Genomic DNA, 21,550 nt, shown 5'->3' on the forward strand with positions numbered 1-21,550 from the left:
CAGCCTTCAGAATCACCATCCAATTACCTACCTCCTCCAGCAAAACCCCACTTCCTAAAGTTTCCACGATTTCCCCCAAATAATGCCACCTTATGGGGACCAGTATTTAATGCACAAGTCTGTGGGGAATACCTCACATTCAAACATAACAAGGAGTAAGCCTGTCTTGTTACGGGGAACTCATTCTCGGGCCCATATGGAATAGTACTCTTGGAACAGTGCAATCTGGAGGTGTGCTTGCTAATGTTTTTACCCCAGTTTCTAGACAAAGGCAAGTCATGTGCTGGGATTTTAATATCTGTTTGTTTAAAGAGTGGATGAGTGAAAAAAAAACTCATTAAATAGGCAATTCTGGCATATTGATCTCATTTAAAAGCCGAGGAGATGGGCTTTGGGTGGGGAAGCAGCTTGCCTAAGATAACGTGTGTTAGTTACAGACTTGGGTCTAGACCTTGGCTTCCAGGGTCCCAGGACGGGCACCTTTCTGTGGTCCACATAAGTGCGGTTGCTAGAGGCTCCAGCCAATGGTGATGGAGCTTTGACCAACGCTAGGGCTGGAGATCAACAGTGAGCAAGACACAGGCTCTGACTTGAAGGAGCTCACAATCCAGTAAGGGAGAGCCCATGATAGTGACAGATAGAGCCACAAATAGTGACAGATGTAGTCAGGTAGGAATAAGTCCTTTGCAGCTGCTCAAACAGGCTAGGGGATGCTGGGGCCCAAGGAGGGAAAAGTAACTACTTTAGGCAGTTGTGGACGGACAGCCTTGCAAAGGAGGTCCAAGACCTCAGGGCCAGCGTGGGAGGAGCGTGGAGCCTAGGCAAGGAGTAGATACATGCTTGGGTGTCTGCCCAGGCTGTGCAGGAGGCTCGCCTGCTTCAGTAGCACGTGACCTGGAGCACGGCCAGAGGGACAGGGAGTGCACTGCTGTTAGAGATGGAGGAGGAAGGAGGCTCGCTCTTTAGAATGCTGATTCTGGAGCCCTTGGGGAAATAACCATCGCTTGAGCCGGGATGGCGGCAGAAGGGATGAGAAGTGTCGGGGGCTGAGTTGGCTTTGGATGTTGAGGTGCCAGGACCTACAGGTGGATCAGATGAGTTGAAGGAGAGGGAGGCTGAATGGCAGCTCCTGGCCTCAGCAGCCATAGGTCATGGCACCGAGCACTGAGCTGTGAAAATGGAAGTACAGTGGACCATGAAGACACAGCAGCGGGTTGATATGAATTGTGTGGAGTGTAAGATGTGCTGTAGTTCAGGTATGTTTTAAGTGTGTTCCCAAAGGGTTTGTATCTGGGAAGATGGCTTACTCAGGTAGTAATGTTAATAAGTAGGGGGCCAGGACTGGGGAGATGGCTCAGGTGATGACTCCCCTGCTGTGCAGAGCTGAGTTCTCATCTCCAGCAGCCGTGTGGAATCTGGAGCGTGGCGCACACATGTGTAACCCCAGCACTGGGCACAAGGGAGTGGAGACAAGCAGGCCCCTGAAGCCCAATCCAGCCATCCCGGCTCATTGGGCAGTTCTAGGTTCAGGGGGAGATCCAGTCTCAAAAATAAGGTGATGGGTGGGGAGGTGACTCAGTAGTTAAAATATCCCATCATGCAAATGTGAGGGCCCAAGTTTGGATCCTAAGAACCCACATAAATGCTAGGTGGGCATGGCAGCCTTCCTGTGACTCTAGAACTTGGAAGGCACAGATGGGGGATTCACAGAGCAAGCTGACTAACAAAACTAAAATTAATCTATATTGCTGTCTTCGTTAGGATTTCTATTGCTGTGAAGAGACACCATGACCACGGCAACTCTTAGAAAGGAAAAGCATTTCATTGAGGTGGCAGTTTACATTTTCAGAGGTTCAGTCCATTATCATCGTGGTGAGACGTGGTGGCATGCAGGCAGACATGGTGCTGGAGAAGGAGCTGAGAGTGCTACATCTTGACTTGCAGACAACAGGAAATGGTCTCACTTACTGGGTGTGGCTTCAGGATATATGAGACCTCAAAGCCCACCTCCACAGTGACACACTTCCTTAAACAAGGCCACACCTCCTAATAGTGCCGCTTCATTTTGGGCGCCATTTTCTTTCAAACCACCACAATTGGTGAGCACTGGGTCCAGTGGTACACACTGAGTGAGAGACCCTGCCTCCATGAATAAGGTGGAAAATGACTGAGGAAGACTCTCACCATCAATCTTGATTCTCTGCACACATGCACATGCAGCTATACATGTTCATGTGCTCACTCATATATAAATACATACATGTATGCACACCACATACATATATACACAAACAATAAATTAAAAGAATAAGGTTGAAAGGAATCAAGGAAGATACCCAGTATTGGTCTCTGGCCTCCACATGCATGCACACACACACATACCCATGAATCAGTATGCACGTGTACACATACCATCCACGAACACAGGTAGACACCATACACATGAACACACAAGCCGTAATGGGGCCTTTAAGAGGTGGGGTCTGGAGGTTGTTAGAACACTGGGTGCTACCCTCAGAAGAAGTTAATGTAGTTCTGGGACACTGGTTAATTCCCACTGGAGGAACTTGTTCTATAACAGCAAGACTGGCCCTTCCCCAGTCTCTCTGGCTTCCTATTGTCCCATGTGACCCCTCCCTCTCACATGCACACTCACCATGATGCTGTATGTCATGCTGTGATGTGCCTATGGGAGCCCTGCCAGCACCAGCACCATGCTGTCTGGACTTGAAGCTCCCCAAATTGTGAATGAAATAAGCCACTTTATTTGCAAATTACACAACTCTATGTATTTCAACAGAAAATGGACTAATACAAGATATGTAGTGCAAACAGATACCTGTGTTGCAGTCTGGAGCTCAAGAGAGAGATCTGGGCTGGAGCTAGGAACCCAGGAGTCCTGAGACTGAGCAAGAGCTCTGTGAAGCTGGGTGGTGGTGGCACACGCCTTTAATCCCATCACTGAGAGGGAGAGCCAGGTGGATCTCTGTGAGTTTGAGGCCAGCCTGGTCTACAGAGTGAGATCTAAAAACTACACAGAGAAACCCTGTCGGGGGGCGGGGGGGGGCGGTGAAAAAAAAAAAGAGCTCTGTGAAGATAATCTAGAATAAAGCTGGAGTCAGACAGAGGCCATGTGAGGCCACAGGTTAGCCACAAGGCAGAAGTCTATGCCTGTCACCTTGTCTCATTTGTGGAGATGACATTCTCAGGATGAGAAAGGACTTCTAGAAGCTGTCATTTCCTCTCCTCGTGCCTCAGTTTCTCTTTTGGAATACTGGAAAATGAAATATCTGTAGTCCAGTGTTTTGAAATGGTGATTTGCAAAGGTGGCTTTTTTTTTTTTTTTGGCTTAGGGCTACATTTTCTTCCAGATCATGGCAAACCCAATCTTAATCTTAGGCCTGCATTTTTCTTCCAGGTCATGGCAAATCCAGCCCCTAACTGAGGGATGCTGCCAAAATGACCATCCTTGGTAGAAAATGACTGTCCGAGACCAGTGCTGAAGATCTAGGGACTGAGAGAGCCGTGAGAAGTGGATTTACACTTCAGGGAAAGGAGTTCAGCCACAGTAGAGAGGATTCAAAGAGAGCTGGGGGTGTAGCTCACTTGGGAGAGTCTTGCCTAGCATGCATGAAGCCCTGGTTCAGTCCCATCACTCATAGCATCGTGGTCCATGACTGTCATCTCAGCACTTGGAAGATGGACTCGGGAGGATTAGGAGTCCAGTGTCACCTTTGAGTGACCTCAGGAGTGATTGAAGGCCAGGCTGGGCTCCACGAGTCCATGTCTCAAGAAAGAACACATAAAAGTGGTTGGGGAGATGGCTCAGTGGTTAAGAACACTTGCTGCTCTGGTAGAGGACCTGAGGTCAGCTCCCCCACAACCACATGGCAGCTATAACCATCAGTAACTCTAGTTCCAGGAGAGCTGATGTCCTCTTCAAACCACTGTGGGCATCAGGCATGCACACGGTGCACATACATATATGTAGACAAAAACACTCGTACACAGTCCGAGAAGAAGGAAGAGTCTAGAAAATTGAGTAGTGAGGAAAAAGAGGAGCAAGACATAAACAGGAGAAGGGAGAAAGAAGGGGGGAGGGGAGAGGGAGGAGGACAGAGGGGATAATGGGTCAGATTTCCTGGGAGGCGATCCACTAGGGCAGGGCCTGCATTCAGGCAGTACACACACACACACACACACACACCATAGCCTTGGCGTAGCTGCTATTTTGGAGCCACAGAGACTTGCTGTGGACAGAGAGGAAGAGGCTCATGCATGGGGGTGAGATGAGGAAGAGCCCCAAGGGGGCTGGGACCTGATGGCTCTGGGTAGACCTTCGCAGATGGAGAAGGGGGTGTGAGAGGGCCAAAGGGTGCAGGCATGAGGAAGAGTGGGGGTGGCATGAATGCCCTTGGCATCTTCCTGAGGGTGTGTGGTGATAGGCAGCTGAGGCGTGGGGTGGCGGTGTCTGCCCTGAGAAATCAAGTCTCTAGACAGGCATGGGTGGACAGCTCCAGTGGGAATGTGGCCTTCAGAGAGGGAAGGCAGCAGAGAAACAGCCTGCACTGGTCCAGCACTGGGCTGGCTTCATTGTGTTTGTAGAGTCAAGGGTGCCCCTGCCAGAGCAATAGACCCAAGGATGCCCCTGCCGGAGCAGTAGACCCCAGGATGCCCCTGCTGGAGCAGTAGACCCAAGCACACACTCCATCTGTGACCAGCATTTCAGCCAGGGGCCCTTACGGTGCTGCTCGTCTTGGACCGTGGTCAGCATCCTTTTGTCCAGGGAGACATTCAGATTAACCAGCTGCAGAACATAAGCCCCAGGGTCTGGCAGCCTCCTTCCTCATGCAGAGAGCAGCCCTGGGTGGAGTTCTGTAGAAACTGGGGTGCTTTTGATGGCCCAGGATGCACTCATGCATGCTCATGTGTATGCACACACACAAAGCATTAGGCCTGTGACTGCTCAACAAAAGGCCCCAATCTACTTGCCCTTCAGCTGGAGCGTAGACACCGCATCCCAAAGTCCTCTGGGGTTCATTTGCTATTCGGCAGCAGCATCCTGAGGAGTTCCCATAGACTGGCCTCTGCTCGGCAATGGGCGACTCTGTGACACACCAGAGTCCCAGCCTCATGGAGCCTCACTCTGTGGGGCAGAGGAGGGCACAGCAAGTCAGTATGCAAATAAAAACAGCAAGGGGACCTGGGAGGGAGTGGCTGGGGAGAGCTTTAGACCAGGGGCCTTGGGTAAGCCTGTCTGAAGAACTTGGATTCCATCAAGACCCAAATGGCCTATGAGAGCTGACCACTGGAAGAGACCGGAGAACAGCATGTGCAAAGGTCCTGGGACAGGCAGAATGTGATACCTGAACTCACAGAGGCCTCTGTGTCTGGAGCAGACTTGGGGAGGGAGGGCGGCAGTTCCATGAGCAAAGGGAGGCTGGGGTAGTCAAGCTGTGGCAGGGGCTGGGAACTGCCACAAGGTCACCTCTTCCACAGAGCCTGGGAAACCACAGTGTGGCTTTAAACAGGGGAGGGGGTGTGATCCAGGTGACATTTCGAGACTACCTGTTTGTTTCCTCTCACTAAGGAGGAAGAACGGGAAGTGACATGGTGTGGAGAGGGACAGGGATGTGGGTAGTGGCAGGGAGGATGGACGAAAGAGGACAGAGCGTGAAGGTTTAAACACAGGGACATCCGTGGGACGTACCAGCATGGGAACAGGAAGTGAAAGGAGGGAGGCTCCTAGAGAGCCGCTGGGGTCAGATGGTGTCATCCTAAGGGCGGAGAGGTGACAGGCTCGGTGGCCATGGCACATACACATGTGTAGGGTAGCTTTGAACACCAGCAGTTGGAGACGTTCCAGACAGCACCTGAGATGTCAAGCTGATGTCTGGAACAGGAGATGGGCCTGGGCCCCAGGGCGGGGGTGGGGTGGGGGTGGGGATGAGTTCTGCCTGTTGCCTTGGCCCAAGTGCTCCCAGGGTGCAGTAACTCACCCCTCCCCCAACATGCAGGCCGTCCTCGGCACTCCATTTACCTCCCTCTAGGCATCTGTGTGCTGTGCTGTGGCAGGATGTGTGAGTGTGACTGGGGAATGGCAGTGAACAGAGAGGAAGCATTCCCACTTCTTGCCCTCTGCCCTGGACACCTGCAGCTCCTCCTATTCCCCCAGCCCTTCCCCCCCCCCACTTCAGAACCCAGCTTTGGAGTGGGCAGGGAGCCCCCCAGTGACTCTGCGTGTTTCCACAGGTGGATGCTCCCTGGCTGGCAGCTGCCTCTGTGGGCAGAAGGCCTGCGAGTGTGACAAGCAGTCTGTGTACTGCTTCAGGGAGAACCTGGGCACCTACGAGAAGGCCTTCAAGCAGATCTTCCTCGGCAGGCCCCAGTGTGGCAGACACAAACTCCGGTGCTAGAGAGGCCACCATCCCTCTGTCACGTGGTGACCCTTCCGGAAAGCTGTCTCCGACCACGTCTGACAACCCCCAGGCTCCTGCAGCTCGCCATTGCAGTCTAGGGAGTGTCTTCTCACTCAGCTCCGGGGACTGGAAGTAAGAAATGGAGAATTCCTGCTCTGGAACAGACCGTGGGTGTCTGGCAATTCAGAGGCACATTCCAACCCAAGTAAGCGCTAGGAATCAAGAAACAAGGGTCGGGGTGGGAGGCTGCCTCCAATTCCAGCATTTGGGAGGTGGAGGCAGGACAGGCAGGAATTCAGGGGCAGCCTCCACTACATGGTAAGTTTAAGGCTAACCTGGGCTACCTGAGACCCAAACCCTTTTCCCAGGAAAGGGGAAAAAACCCAAGATCTAATCTAAACTCTCCTATACCCCCAATCTAAGTCAGGACATGAGTCTGATTGGGGAACCGAGTCCTCCACCCAGCTCTGGCTGGGAACAAAGCAGGTCTCTTAGAAAATACAGCCCCACGAGCCTCACCTGGAGTCTGGTCCTTGTTTATCCAGGTCTGCCATCTGTAAACCCTCTGGCAGGACTCAGGCTGGTCTGGTGACTCATAAAACTGGGTGCCATTACAAAGATGCTGTTCATTACTGCCACAAGGATGCCACGGCAAAGATGACATGAAGAAATGGAAAGATGATGGGGGACAGTGGATCCAAGGCACCCTAAATCTCTACCCCCACTTAGAAGCCTCTGGTCCTGTAAGTCTTAAATCTAGTAAACAGGGAAGGTCTAATTGAGGTGGAGTCAGTTTTGTGGTGCCAGATTGGAATAATGGATCTCAGGCACAGCTGTGACCAGGCTCGACTCCCTGCTTGGTGGCATTTGCTTTTTGTGTCCTGGCATTCAACACTTTCCTTTTCATCCCTTAAATCTGGGACTCTGCTTGGTAATGCAGACAAAGCAAAGGTCTTAAGGGCAGACTTCGGCCTCTGGGGTCCAGGGCCGGTCTACTGTGAAGACACCTGTACCCACCAGGAGGAAGCCCGGGCTCAGCCTCCTCAATGATGAGAGCTTGCTGGGTCAGCATCAGCAACAGCAAATCTGGGCTCAGCAGAGACTTCACAAGCATCGAGGAACACAGCCGAACCCAGGCTGAACTCATACACATAGAACCATGAATCTCATACAGGAAGCTACATTGTCATGATGCTTCAGCGCGGCTGGTTCCACAGCACTGCCTAGCTGACGATGCTGGTCTTTATTCACCAGTATTGCCAGGTTCTCAGCACTTGGGCCAGACTTGGAGGCCATGGGAATGTAGGTGTCCCCATACCCTCCCCAGTGGGTATTGGGGAGATGACTGGATTTGGGTAGTGATAACACACAGGGCTGCCTCTGCTTAGTAGGTCACCCAACATGTGTGCATTGAGCCCATACTGTGTGCCATGTGCGGGTGATGAGCAGCAGGGATTTAAAGAAGCACACACAGACTCAAGTCTAAGAATTTTGAATTCCAAGGGGAATGCTGAGAGTTGTAGCAGCTTCTACCAGTGCCAGGGGTTAAAACCTGGATTGAGAAAGCAGAGCACATGAAGACAGAAGGGCTCCGTGGAGAGCCAGGGCCCCGGAAGACTTCCTGGTTCAACCTACAGTCGCCTTTCTTCCCCCAGCCTGCCATGTACAGAAAGCAGATGTGTGTGGGCCAGGGGGGCAGGAATCTTTGGCCCGGGAGCCTTGGGGGTGGGCTCAGGCATGACACCAGTGTGGCTAGGCTAGGCCAGTAGCACGCCACCTTCTGGGAGGTCCTGTCATATCAGACTGGTTCTCACCTGGGAAGATGTCTGAACGAAGGCTGGGGTGGAAGAAGGGCCAGGATGATGTTCAGCATGCCTCCATGACTAGGTTGCTATGTGAGATCCAGGTCTCCTTTGCCTCTGGGGCCAGCTTCGGTACGGAAGTGGATGGAATAAGTTATGGATGGTGCATGAGTCCTAGTCAGTGCCCAGAATCAAAGCAGGGAGTATTGCAGTTGTAAAAGGATGCTGTTGGTGCTTGCGGGAAATGCCGCTCTCCTGGAGGGCAGTCATTCATCGGCATTGGGGACTGACTTACCCCAGGTCCATGATGAAGGTTGAGAAGTAGAAATTCTACTCCAAGGAGCTGTCAGACTGGGGAGGAAGGACACAAGGACCAGATAGCTTGAGAGGTGCTGAGATCGGTGTCTGCCTGGGAACAATGGCCACTGTCTGGGAAGAAAGCTTCAAGGAACCAGGCTTGGGGTGGGCTCACATCTTGTCCGAGACCCTAAAGAAGAGAGTTGAGATGGCCAAGTGTGGTGTGTGGACTCTGCCCCCCACCAACAAGTGTGGTGTGTGGACTCCCCCCTCCCCCCACCCCGCAGACAGACTGAGGATAATGTAGGCATCAGATTCTTCTGAAATCCCACATCCCACCTTTAAGCTGCTGGCATGGCCTGGCCAGCACACCTCGATTCTGTATTTATAAAATAATTTGTTGAAATGATTACATGCAAATAAAATACAAGAGGAAGACTCTAGACTCAGCTTCCTGCTTTGTGCAGAAGTGGCCGTGCCTGCTCCTTGGGGTCATCTTTGCATCTTCTAGCATAGCAAGTTGTCAATGGGCCACCCAGGCCACCCTCCCCTCACCCTTCCAGCGGTTCCCCTTCAGCCCCTGTCTGTCACATGCTCCCTACCTCCACTGCTAGTCCCCCTCTGTCGCCCGATGCACCTGCCAGCCCTTTTTATAGTCTTTGCTCCCTCTCTGTTCGAGAGCAACGATCTGGTTTCCTCTGCTGTCACTGAAATTGGGTGGACGGAGAAGAGTGTGTGGAGAAACTGGAGCGAGGGTGTGGCGGGTAAGAGCACTTGCTGCATGTTTTTCATGCATGGTCTTATTGATCATCGGAGAGATCCCAGGAATCATTTACTCACCCCTATGACTGGTGAAAATGAAGGACTGTGACTACAGAGCACTACGAGGCAAGCCTTGTCTTCAGATTTGAAAGCCAACACATGCTATGGTTGGGAAGAGGGAGCCTCAGCTGAGAAATTACCTCCTGTGATGTTTACTTCTTTATCAACTATCTGGATTTGGAACCACCTAGGAGATACACCTCTGGGTGCTCCTATGAGGTTGTTTCTGGGGGTTGTTTAACTGAGGAGATTAAGACCAGCCCTAAATATGAGGGACACAGTTTCACAGCTAGGGACCCGGATTGAATAAAAAATGGACACTAGCATTCCTCCCTCTCCGTCCTCCGTCCTCCCTCCTCCCTCCTCCCTTCTCCCTAACTGTGGGCACAATATAACCAGCTACCATGGGCTCTGGCTCCCATGCCTTCTCCGTTGTCATGATGGACCATCCCCTCAAACTGAGAGCCAAACAACCCCTTCCTTCCTTAAGTGGCTTTGCCAGGGACTTGGTCACAGCAAAATTAACTAAGGCATAGCTCATCCCCTTTCTAGGAGAGAGATATTGAACCAGAACCTTTCTGAGGTTGTGGCTCAGTGGAGTCAGGAGTCAGCTCTTGGGCGACAATATATAACTTACAGGCTTTCGCTTCCTCATTTTATAAAGGAAAGGGTGAAGAGTTCCCAGCTCAGGCAGCTGCCAGGCACAGTGTGCATACAGTAGGCGCTCAGTTAACCTTGGCTGGCACCCTGGAATTGTAGACCCCTGCTCCAGCAGGCTGTTCTTGCATGTGGCCCTTACAGAGAGATCTGGTTTGGTTTCCCTCCAGGATCCTGCCTCCTGATGCTAGGAAGCCTTGGTGTTTCTCTCCAGAACCTTGCTTGTCACAGTTGGTGGCATGAGCTGCTCGTTAGGAAGCCGCAGCTGGGGAGGCTGGTAGCTGGTGTTGCTTTGCCAGTCCCTGGAGAGGAAGGGCCGTGTTCAGTCAATGGCCGGCCTGAGAGAATGGCAGGCGCCAGCCCAGCCCAGCTCAGCCCAGGGGCAGACGTGACATGGGGAAGGGACTTGTGGCTGCCTCCCCTCCCCCCCTCCTTCAGCTCCCTCAATTCTCCCAACCCCCTTTGTGCAGGGACTGGACTGGCTCATGAAGCCACAGCTTTGGCTCTGCCAGGTTTCTGTTTGCGGGGGAGGCCATGGGCAATCCACTTCCACTAATTCTTTCCCCTTCCTATTTGCCAAGCTGACTTGGGGACCATGTGGTCAACACCCTAGCCAGGGCACCCATCCCCGGCTTTGACTCTTCCTGTCCTCCATGCCAGACTGTACTAGGACAAGCTTGTTCTTGACCTCAATCACTCCCCCACCCCCAGACCTCTGCTGTGCACTCACCAGCCAAGAGTGCAAAGAGGTGAGAGTCGGGGTCATGTGACTTGCCCAGGGCCATGTGGCCAGCCAGTGGCTGAGCTGTGCAGCACTTGGTCCAGTCTTGGCCTGAAGCCTGGATGTCTGTGAGAGGTAGCATTGGTGGCCCTGACAAGGCGGTTGGGGAGATGTGTCCTTTTGCTCCAGGGGGACATTGGCTGCCTGGGGTAAGATCTGTTGATAGGGTCGGGATCCCACAGCAGTCCCGCAGCAGAGGAGCCCGGAGATGTGGTGAGCAACACCGGATGTGAGCCATAGTGTCCACCAGGTGTCACCCAAGTTCTAGAAAACGGTCATTAAAAAAAACAAAGGGTCCCAAAGCTATGACTAGGGGAGGGGGGAATGACAGGCTCTTCAGAACTCAGAAGAAGGACTGGTCAATGAGAGAGCAAGGACAGCGCCCTCCTCAGGCCTCAGTGTAGACCTCACAGCTCAGGAAGATGGACCAGAAGACACAAGGAGAGTGGACTGTGGGAACAAAGAGCCCCCCTCTTCCTGCTCTTCCTCTCCCCCAGCCCTACCCTATGGCCTCTGGGGTATACCTACAGCTGCCACAGACTTGAAATAATCTTCATCTGTCCTGGCATGCCACAGGGTACCCTGCACAAAGGTCCCACGTGCCTTCCCCCCCCCACCTAGACCTGGGTGGGCTCTTGAGGAACAGGGCCACCCCTGGGAACACAGGAAACCGTCAATACAGTCTCTGTCTTCTTCCAAGGTCTCATAAAGAGCTGGTTCTGTGAAGCAGAAAGGATGCTTCACTAGGGACTGAGGCAGGGGACAGAGCCCCTATGTGGCAGCCTCACCTCCCCTGAGAACTTCCTCCCCCATCCCCTCAGGAACACTGGGCGGGTTAGTTTTTGTCCACTTTACACACACTACAGTTGGGAAGACGATCCTCCACTGAGAAATTGCCTCCATCAGATTGGCACGTGGTCATATCTATGGGTCATTTTCTTGATTAATGATTGATATGGGAGGGTCCAGTCCACTGTGGGTAATGCCATTCCCTAGGCAGAGGTAGGTCGTATAACAAAGCAAGCTGAGCAAGCCATGGGGAGCAGTAAGGAGCTTTCTTCTGTGCTTCCCGCCTCTGGTCCTGCTTGAGTTCCTGCCCTGACTTCCCTCAGTGATCAACAGTGAAAGGCATGTTTAAGGCAAATGAACCCCATTCTCCCCAAGTTGCTTTTGGTTATGTGTTTATCTCAGCAATCGAAATCAAGGTAGGGCAGTCACCCGTGGCTCTGGACACTGGGCACGAATTCGTGGAGGAACCTGAGTGGGAGAAAGGTGGGATGTGGATGGGTTGCTCCATGGTGTCTGTAGCTGTTCTACTTCCTCTCAGGCATCTGACCTCAGAGCTAGTAACCAGGAGGACCCAGATCTCCTGCCTCTCTCACCCCACCCCCTCCAGCTCACTAAGACAGCTGTTCTTTCCCTGGCTGTCCTATCAAGTTGTGACCTTCAGGCCAGAGGTTCCGTCACAGAAGGGACACCAGAGACAACACTGGAAGAGGACAGTGTTGTCCTCAGCCAGGCCTCCTTGCTGCACATCAGTGTGGACACAAAGAGGGGTAACTGAATGTCCTTCTCAGGATTCAGAGCACAACTGTGGCTTTGGAGACTTTGGGACAGCTGCGGTTCCCTCTCTGGGCCTCAGCTCATCATCATAAAAGGGCAAGCATCCTGAGTTCACACTGGGTGCCATCATTGCGTGGAGGGTCCCTTTGCCCTTGCCCATGGCCCAGGCATTACTCTCCTGTCTTCTCAGCCTGTGCCTTTAGCTGCACAGGGCCACATCTCCCCACAAGCAGGGGTGAGGGGAAGGATGAGGTTCCTAGAACCCAGAACTAGAACTAGAGACCTAGGAATGTATCTCCGTGCCCACCCTGACCCTAAGAAGGACCCAGCAGTGGCAGTCAAGACTGGGGGGGGGGGCTTTTATTAGTTTGAGGAGGGAATGTCGTATTCTGTGGAGACTGGGAAAGAAGGGAGTTGGGGGCTGAGGTATAGGGGGCCGGATCCCACAGCAGTAGAGTCTCATTGGTCCAGCCTTCTCTATAGGTGTGTGCCCATGGAGGAGTGTACAGGCCTGGGGTCAAAACTCAGCAGGAAGCTCTCTGGGCACCCTTCCAGCTCTACCCTTGGCTTGGGGTGGGGCTGGTGAGGCAGGGAAGAGGAGGGAGGGAGGCTTCTTGGCTGAGTTCCCGACAGGGCAGATGAAGAAGGTCACAAGGCCGGGCCAAGCTGGATCCGCGCACACAGGTGACCACCATGTCACACCACAACCAGCGTGAGACGAGCTTCAGGGGGGTCCCTCTTGCACACAGTGACCCCCCAGTCCCAACACTGCCATTCCAGACACTGCCATCTGCATAAGCATCTTTTCCTGCCTCCACCGCCACCTGCTTGGCTCTCTCTCCCCAGTGACAATGTCCCACGCGGCCACACAAGCTGAGCTTCCCGGTGAATGTTCTCAGTGTCCAGATGGGGCTGGCATCCTTGGGTCCTCAGGGTTAACATCGGACGAAGGCAGAAGACAGGAATGAGGCGGGGCTAGACTCTGCCGACCCTGAGATGGGAGGTGAGGCAGGGGACGGGGGTAGACACCTGAAGAAACACAAGGCTGGGGACAGTGGGGAAGGTGACCTGCCAGCAGGAGCCTTCAGCATCCCCCAGACCCACGGGGCCACGCCCTCGGCTTCACTGGCCTGCCCCCATCCCTTCTCTTACTATGCCCATCTGCATGTCTGGCAGCCGGCCTGGCCCTCGTTACATCTTGCTCCCACCTCCCCACCGCCCCTTCTTCACCAGCCCACCCCGCCTCTACCCACGTTTTCCTCCTGTCTCCTGCACTGATCCTCCCTTCCACCTTTCAGCCTACACCTCAGTGTCTTCCTCAGAGACAGTCTGTATCGGCCTCTCCCTGTATATGGAGCAAGAGCTCCAGGTACCCCTAGCTTGCCACCCGGGATTTGGGTGGGGCATAGTGGGGTACACACCACTTCTGTGCAGGAGTCAGAGGGGCAGGAAGAATGGTGGATATGTGACCACCCCCTGCCAGTCCCTGTAAATGCAGCTGTTGTGTACATGGGGTCCCTGTGCCCTTGGAGCCCGCCCAATGGCACTCTGAGTAAGAGAGGTCAGGCTTTGGGCCTAGACACATCCTGTTGGCTGAGGGCTGAGTGGGCCCACCCACTCTGTGAGGAGGACTCTAGAGAGTCACGAGTCTTCCTCAAAGGAGAGATGACGCCTTAAGTCATCTTGGGGGACTCCAGGGGCCCCCAGAACCCAGGCCGCAACTAGTGCTCTGCCTGCCTGAGTGTAGTTCCAGGCCTGTGCTGGACTCTAAGGCCCTGGGAGTTGAGCTGGGGCCACATCCATTCCTTCCATATTCAGGAGGGACCAGGCGAGCATGTGTTTCCTGCTAAGACCTGGCCCAGCTGCTGAGTGTGAGGTTAATAGTGATGGCCACAGACAAGCTCTGGCATTTCTGGTAGTGAGCTCACTACGGGACTGGGAGGGAGCCACGAGACAGCTCTGGGCCTTATCTGGCCCCACACATCAGATGTAGACCCCAGCCTGACTGTCCACCCTCTTTTCTCAGACCTCAGGCGGGCTAGGTTGAGGCAGGAGTTGCTGGGAAGCCATGTCCACAGGTGACTTCCTCTGGGTACGGGTCGTAGATGCTGCAGTTGGGAGTGGGGCCCTGGCAGTAGACATTGAGGTAGCCTCGGTACTTGTCTCTGTACGGCTGGTCCTTGAGGCACAGCGTCAAGTTCTTATCACACTCGCACGTCTGCTTGTCACACTCTGTCTCGTTGAGTTCACCTACCGTGGAAAGGACACGAGAGGAAGGGACTCTGAGACAGTGGCCTCTGGGATGTGACTTCGAGTCAGTAGTCTTGTGCCTCCTTGGCCTTTAGGGTACCCTGCTCTGGGCTGGTGCCCCATAGCACAGGGTAAAACTGGGGAACCTCTGAACAGTTGGGACAACCGAGGCTGAGAAAGAGGGATGGGGGAGCTGGAGAGATGGGCCAGCAGTTAAGAGCAGAGGACCTAGGTTCGGTTCTCAGCGCCCACATCAGGTGGCTCACAACGCCTGTGACTTTAGTTCCAGGGAACCTGACACCCTCTTCTGACCTCTACGGGCACATGCACACACATGGGACACATATAGACAAGCAGGCACACACACACATACGCATAAGCAAAAATGCAACGAAATTAAGAAGGAAAGAGGGGCAGCTTTACCCACCCCTACTGGCTACGCCATGTTTTCCCAGACTCCTCCCTTAGTGGAAGAGCCAGGCAAACCCCCACTTTCCTAGGGGGTGATTGGTAAGGGCCAAGTAATGAAAAGTAGTTCTTACTCAAAGTCAAGGTCGTTCTAATTCTTCATTTTATGCTAGTACTAATTTGAAACCAACAGTTAACTTTTAGTGCCATTGTGTCTTATTTGGGATATCCTTATCCCCAAAATGGTTTTCATTGCTTGCCTAAAATCCAGATTTAGTGGGGTATCCTGGGTTTGTCTTTGGGTCCCCATCCTCACCCCAAGGTCCCATTCCTAGCCAGGGAGTCAGGGGAGGGACTCACTGCAGACAATCACAGTATCATTCTCTATCCTGTGGTCATAGTGGTCCACATAAGGGCGGCAGCCCTGGTCGAAGAGCTTCTGATAGCAGCAGTCATGGGCGTGACAGCACCTGGGGGGGGGGACAGAGATGAGCAGACAGGTGCAAGCGGCCAACGCCCCCACCCCGCAGCACCTCCACCCCACCTCCAGCCCAGCAGAGACCTCCGATTATCTGTTTCAGTCCCTCATGGCCAGCCCTTCAGACTGCAGTCCAGAGAGGGATAGTTACATGACCAAGGTCACACAGTAAAGCAGAACTGGCGCAGGCACCCTGTATTCTTGTCCTGGATCCTACCTCTTTGTCAGAGCTCCCAGCTCCCTCCCTGCCTTGGAGCCCAGAGTGGAGCTGCAAGGGGAGTCAGGTATCCCCGAAGCCCAGTCAGGGAGGGAGCCATGGCTTTAAAACCAACATGAAGTAACTCAGACTCTATGCTGAGGCCCCGCCTCATTGTGCTGGATGGCCAGGGAGGAGACAGGGCCTGGGGTGGGTCTTCGGGCATTGGGGGGGTGTACAGGATGGGGAACAAATGGAGAGTAGTCATCCCCTCCTCTTCTAAAAGAGTGAAGCCAACTGCCAGCTCCCTGTGGGGCCAGCTTTGGTGCTGGCTGCTGCTGAGGAAGTGAGAGCAGAAGCCATCCATGGCTTCCCAGATCTCTTAGTCTGCAGGAGGAAGCTCGGACTAATGGGGTGGGTGTCCATCATGTCCCTTTGCCATTGTGGAGTATCAGCCACGAGACTGGCACCTCCTCGTCTGTTTGTGGGAGGGCAGGAAGCGCTACTCTAATATGAACACCAGAAAGCATTTATGAAGTTAAAGATGGGGATCCTGGCCCTTCCTCCTCAGTCTGTCCATTCGCTGCCCCCCATGTCTTCCCATGAGAGGCCTCCAGAACCTACCAGTCTACCTCATCCATGGGCTTGCCGCGCCCCCCCAGCCCGCAGTAGCAGCCGTAGCCCACAAAGTACAGGATGGCGTTCTTGTGTGTGATGGCCTCCACCATGAACTTGAGGTTCAGCAGGCTGCTGTGCGCAGTGGACACAACTGCAAGAGAGCTGGGCGTGTGAGTCTGGCCTGATGACTCCCCAGAGCCCAGACCCAGGGAGCCAGACCCAGGGAGGAGAGGCGGGAAAGAGGGGAGGAGGGAGAGGGGAGTGGGGGAGGAGGAAGGAGGAAGGAGAGGGGAGCGGGGGAGGAAACATACAAATCCTGAAGGCTGGGGTGTTTCCCACTCCCTGCCTTGAGCCTTACAGCCTGGAGGATAGAATATGGTTCCTTTAGCTGCAGGCCCCACAGAGCAGCATCCTAAACCCTTACATTTGTTAACTCATTGGGTATTCACTGCAACTCCTGACGTTGTTATCACATTTTTACAGATGAGCAAATTGAGGCTGGAACCCTGAGTAACTTGCCTGGGGTCACACTGTCACATGATGCTGGAGAACCCAGAGCCAGGCAGGGAGGGGACCTCAGCCACACCCTCGGCCTCAGGTGCTTGACTTCTGAGGGAGCCACATCCTGATAAACTCATACTATAGTGAAAACACTAAAAGTCAGCGTTACATTTCAGCCACATTTGGTGGTACACATTCCAGCTACTCAGGAAATAGTCCGAGGCAGGAGGATTGAACATGCAAGGCCAGCCTGGGCAACTTAACGAGATCAGAGACCACTCCCCAAAGAGGTCATCCTGAGTGTCTGGTTCACTAGAGAGTGCTTCACAAATGCCACATACTGTCCTCAGTTACGGGAATTTGATTCTGGGTCTTTCCACTCCTTTCCTGACCTCTGTCTGGTGTCTCTGCAACTGAAGGGGAGCCGGGGTCCCCGCCAGCATCCTGGAGTCAGTGTCTCAGTACACACGCAGAACAAGCAATAATGCAGACGCACTTCTGTCCCAGCAAAAATCAGCTTCCTCTCTCTCAACTGCTTCCTTCTCTTGTCTCCTGCAGGGTGTGGGGCTCTCTGAGCCATCTAGGCTGAGTCAGTGCCAGGAGCCCGGGGCCTACAGTCCCTAGGAAGCCACTCATTCACCAGCAGGAGGGAGGTTTTATCCCCATTTGCAGGGTGAGAAGACAAAGGCTCAGAAGATGAAAGGCTTGCCCAGGTAGCCCAGGTTAGGAATAGCAGAGTTCAGGCAGGGGCCTTGTCTGTTCCTTAGCTGGACGCTAAACCACATGCAACATGGAGCCTGTGTACATATAACCTCCACTCTGGCCTGCTCCAGTGCACCTGGAGTTAGGCATCCCCTCCCCCATTCTCCAGCCTCCCCCCTCCATGGACAAGGAAATGTTCTGAGAGACAGGAAGCCCGGGATTGGAAAGCTGGAGGCTGGATGGACCCTAAAGGGCCTGGAGGTACCCAGCTGCCACTGTGAGGTCCTGGCTACCTCCTCCCCTGACAGGGAAGCTCCATCTCCTCATCTAGCTGCAGGCACTTTACCCTGGGGGTAGGGTGTATGCAGTACCCTGGGGTAGGGTATATGCAGTACCCTGGGGTAGGGTGTATGCTGTACCCTGAGGTAGGGTATATGCGGTACCCTGGGGTAGGGTGTATGCGGTACCCTGGGGTAGGGTGTATGCGGTACCCTGGGGTAGGGTGTATGCTGTACCCTGGGGTAGGGTGTACACGGTACCCTGGGGTAGGGTGTATGCGGTACCCTGGGGTAGGGTGTATGTGGTACCCTGGAGTAGGGTATATGCGGTACCCTGGGGTAGGGTGTATGCAGTACCCTGGGGTAGGGAGTATGCAGCACCAGGCTCCTGGCCGACAACTGTCAGCTCTCACAGGGTGAAAGTAAGAAACATACATGACTATGCTTCAGATAGACACACACTCCCTTACACTCCCCACTACACACACACACACACACACACACACACACACACACACACATTCACTTGCTTTACCTCACAAAACTACCACACATGGCACTCAAAGAATCAGTAGCCAGAGCTAAGGCCACATCCACAGGCAGAAATAGCTCATATTCAGTCTCCTCGGACCAGTGGTTTGGGGGAGACATGAGGGGTTGTTTTCTAAATGATAGGCCATTTTGTCTGAATGCATCAGCCCTTTTGCGTGTCTGGCCAAATGAACCCTGTCTTTGGGGGTGCAAGGTAGGATCAAGCTTGTGTCAGGAGCCCCTCTCAACCATGATGAGAGTAACTGCTCATATCCATGAAGCCCTGGGTATCAGCCCTGGGAAAGAAGTTTACAGGCAAACACACATTTATTCTCTTTCCCTCTCTCTTCCTGCCTCCCTCCCTCCCTCTCTCTCTCAGCAGAGCTATACATTCTATGATCTCTCTCTCTCTCTCTCTCTCTCTCTCTCTCTCTCTCTCTCTCTCTCTCTCACACACACACACACACACACACACACACACACACACACACACATCACAATGAACACAGATGTACACCCAGGTGCCAGCCAGGAGCCGTATTTTACTGAAGTGTGGGGCATACAGACGTCGTGTGTGCTCAGACACACCTACACTCATGCACAGACACGCATCTAGCTACACACAAACTCATTAACTCCTGCCAGCACGGAAAGTCACTAATACATATGCTCAGGTCCACAATGATGGCAAACACTACCAGTTTACGAGGCTTGCTCAGCTCCCTGCACCTGCTCAGCGTTGCTCATAAAAGAAGGCCCCTGGCTTGTTTACAGGTGTCCAGAACTAAACAGCCCCAGAGGAGAGGTTGGAGCCTGACAGGGAAGTTGAGGCTCAGAGAGAGGAAGGAACAGCCTGCCAGTAGAATAACACAGAGCCCACATTTCTAAGGAAAGGTTGTGGGGGGGGGTTCAGAAAGGTCTCCTAGGAGCCATGCTCACCACTGCCGGCCAGGACTGCGATGGCAAAGAATTTCTTCATACCCAGGCTGGACCTGAAGAGAGATCAAAGCCAGCCTGAATCCCTCCTCTCCAGCTAACCGTAGCCGGGTCTCATTCAAGACACCACCCATGCTTTCTCTTGCCTTAATTGCTGTCACCCAGCCCTGTGACCAACTCCTCCCCACCAACCTGCATCTCCCAGGAGGAACACACCCCAGGGTGGCAGAGCCACCAGAACCAATTTCCCCCGACTCTCAGCTCCAAGACAGGAAGCCAATTGTCCCACACCAGATTCAGCTCTCAGGACCATACTCCAAGGAATGCTAGGACCCGAGTCATGGGACCTCAGCTGGCAGCTGGATAATAAAACCTAAAAGCAAGAGACTCCGGTCACTGGATTCTAGATTCAGCTCTGCAGATGCTGAGGGTCCACAGGCAGATCTCTTAGCCTCTCTGGGCTTCAAGAACAGAATTAGATTGACTAAATGTCCCAGAGATCCTTCTGGCACCAGAATGCAGTTGGCCCACCTCTGCTCAACATGCAGACACTCAGAGCTCTCCTTCCTGAAGAACTGACTCTAGGAGTTTATCCCCTCCCCATCTCCCTGCCCTTCTCCCTGGAATGTTCTGTTCCAGGGCAGCAAGCACCTACCTGGAGGTTCTGGAAGGAGAAGAGGCCCCGAGGCCTGGACTCTTCCATCTAGCAGGGTGTTTAACCAGCACCTTCTTCCTGAACCCTTTGGGGTTGGCCTGCGCCCCATCTGCCATGTCTTGGGTTTGGGGAGGCCAGCGACATAGGGCTTGAAAGGTCCTTAATGTGCCCAGAAGTCTCTGAGGAGCAGGCCCCAGCTTCACGCTGCCTGGAACACTAGCAGGGAGTGATGGGGCAATGCCCCTGGGCAGAGGGCAGGTGACAGATGGCCTAGAAAAGGCTGGCTCCACCTCTTCCCTCCCACTGCCACAGCCCTTCCCACACCAGCCTGGTAAAATCCCCACCCCCCATCAGCCTGCCCACCCCTGGGCTTGGGAGTGGGGTGCAACCACCGAGAATCAGCCCCACCCCCTGTACCTGAAGCAAGGTTGAAGTTCTCTCTATCCCCAGCTGGAAGATGCCAAGGAACATGTTACCCAACAGTATTTGTTGAAGAAAAGCAGGAGGCCCTTTCTTCAAGGGACCTTCCTGTAGGGACCACTCTGCTAGGGCCTTGCAGTGAGCAAGTGGTGGCACATGCCTGGAATCCTGGCTCTTGGGAGATGGAGGCAGGAGGAAGGAGCAGGAGTTCAAGTCCACCCTCAGCTACATAGCAAGTTTTAGGCTAGCCTGGGCAACATAAAACCCTGTCAGAGAGAGAGAGAGAGAGAGAGAGAGAGAGAGAGAGAGAGAGAGAGAGAGAAGAAGGAGGAGGAGGAGGAGGAGGAGGAGGAGGAGGAAGAGGAGGAGGAGGAGAAGAAGGAGGAGAAGGAGAAGGGGGCGGGGGAGGGGGAGGGGAGAGAGAGAAAGGGCCAGAGAGTTGCCTCAGTAGTTAAGAGCACTTGATGCTCTTACAGAGGACCTGGGTTCCGTTCCCAGCACTTAACTCACAGCTCACAACTGCCCATAACTCCAGTTTCATGGGGTCTGGTGCCTTATTCTGCTTCTTCAGGTACCAGGCATGAGAGTGGTACAGGCACATACATGCAGGCAAAGCATTCATACACATAAAATAAAAATAAACTGAGGCTAGAGAGATGGCACTTATCACCCTTGCAGAGGATCCAGGTTCAACTCCCAGCACCCACATGGTGGCTCACAACCATGTGTAACTCCAGGTCCTGGGGATCCAGTGCCTCTTCTGACCTTTGCATGTAGTAGACATACATGCACTCAGGTAAATACATACAAAATAAAAAAAAATAAGACATTTTAAAAATTAAAAAATATTTTCAAAGAAAAAAGAAGTGCGTAAAACAAGGCAAAGACGAGTGTGAGTGAATACAAAATCATCAAGAGGACCCAGCAGGGGCAGAGTGGATAACTTTTTCCAAAACTGTGGGATGACAGAGATCCCAGCTGGACCATTGTAACAAGACTGTAGCTGAAAGTGGACCCTGCAGAGACCCACAAAGAATCCCAAACATCAAAGCCCACTTGAGGAGAGAGTTGTGAGGAGCCAGCCCAGTGAAGGAGGCTCTTGCTGGTGAGGGGCCTTTGTGTGGACACACACCTGTCCGCTGTCCAGATGAACAGAATCCCCCTCACCTAAAAGGGGTTCCAGTCATCCATAAGCATGTTGGTGGCCACCTCCCCCAAACTGAGAGCTAGGGTGGG

At 53.4% G+C, this 21,550-nt stretch overlaps 2 protein-coding genes across 4 annotated transcripts in view; one reads left to right on the forward strand and one right to left on the reverse strand.

Moving 5' to 3' along the window:
* Pla2g2c (phospholipase A2 group IIC) overlaps window positions 1-8,929 on the forward strand; it is a 21,708-nt gene extending 12,779 nt beyond the window's left edge. The window contains exons 6-7 of one of the 2 annotated variants that reach the window (XR_005090945.1): window positions 6,253-6,624; window positions 6,965-8,929. Coding sequence is in view for 1 of the 2 variants with exons in the window: in XM_028875309.2 (XP_028731142.1) it covers window positions 6,253-6,416 (164 nt within the window). In the remaining variant the exon portion in view is untranslated. Of the gene's footprint in view, window positions 1-6,252 lie in introns of both variants that reach the window. The other variant, XM_028875309.2, reaches the window with a different exon arrangement.
* Window positions 8,930-12,673: 3,744 nt separating this feature from the next.
* Pla2g2f (phospholipase A2 group IIF) lies at window positions 12,674-20,195 on the reverse strand. 2 transcript variants are annotated; one of them, XM_037203121.1, is made up of 6 exons: window positions 19,895-20,195; window positions 19,243-19,295; window positions 16,298-16,442; window positions 15,360-15,469; window positions 14,370-14,591; window positions 12,674-13,370 (listed from the first exon to the last, which is right to left on the reverse strand). In XM_037203121.1, the coding sequence occupies exons 1-5, from the start codon at window positions 20,008-20,010 to the stop codon at window positions 14,380-14,382; spliced, it is 636 nt and encodes a 211-aa protein (XP_037059016.1). In that variant the 5' UTR covers window positions 20,011-20,195; the 3' UTR covers window positions 12,674-13,370; window positions 14,370-14,379. The 2 variants fall into 2 exon arrangements, with proteins under 2 accessions (XP_037059016.1, XP_028731072.1); XM_028875239.2 differs by having other exon boundaries at window positions 12,674-14,591; window positions 19,895-20,194.
* Between the last annotated feature and the right edge of the window lie 1,355 nt (window positions 20,196-21,550).

The sequence above is a fragment of the Peromyscus leucopus genome, chromosome 2 (genome assembly GCF_004664715.2).
Source record: "Peromyscus leucopus breed LL Stock chromosome 2, UCI_PerLeu_2.1, whole genome shotgun sequence".
NCBI classification, from domain to species: domain Eukaryota; kingdom Metazoa; phylum Chordata; class Mammalia; order Rodentia; family Cricetidae; genus Peromyscus; species Peromyscus leucopus.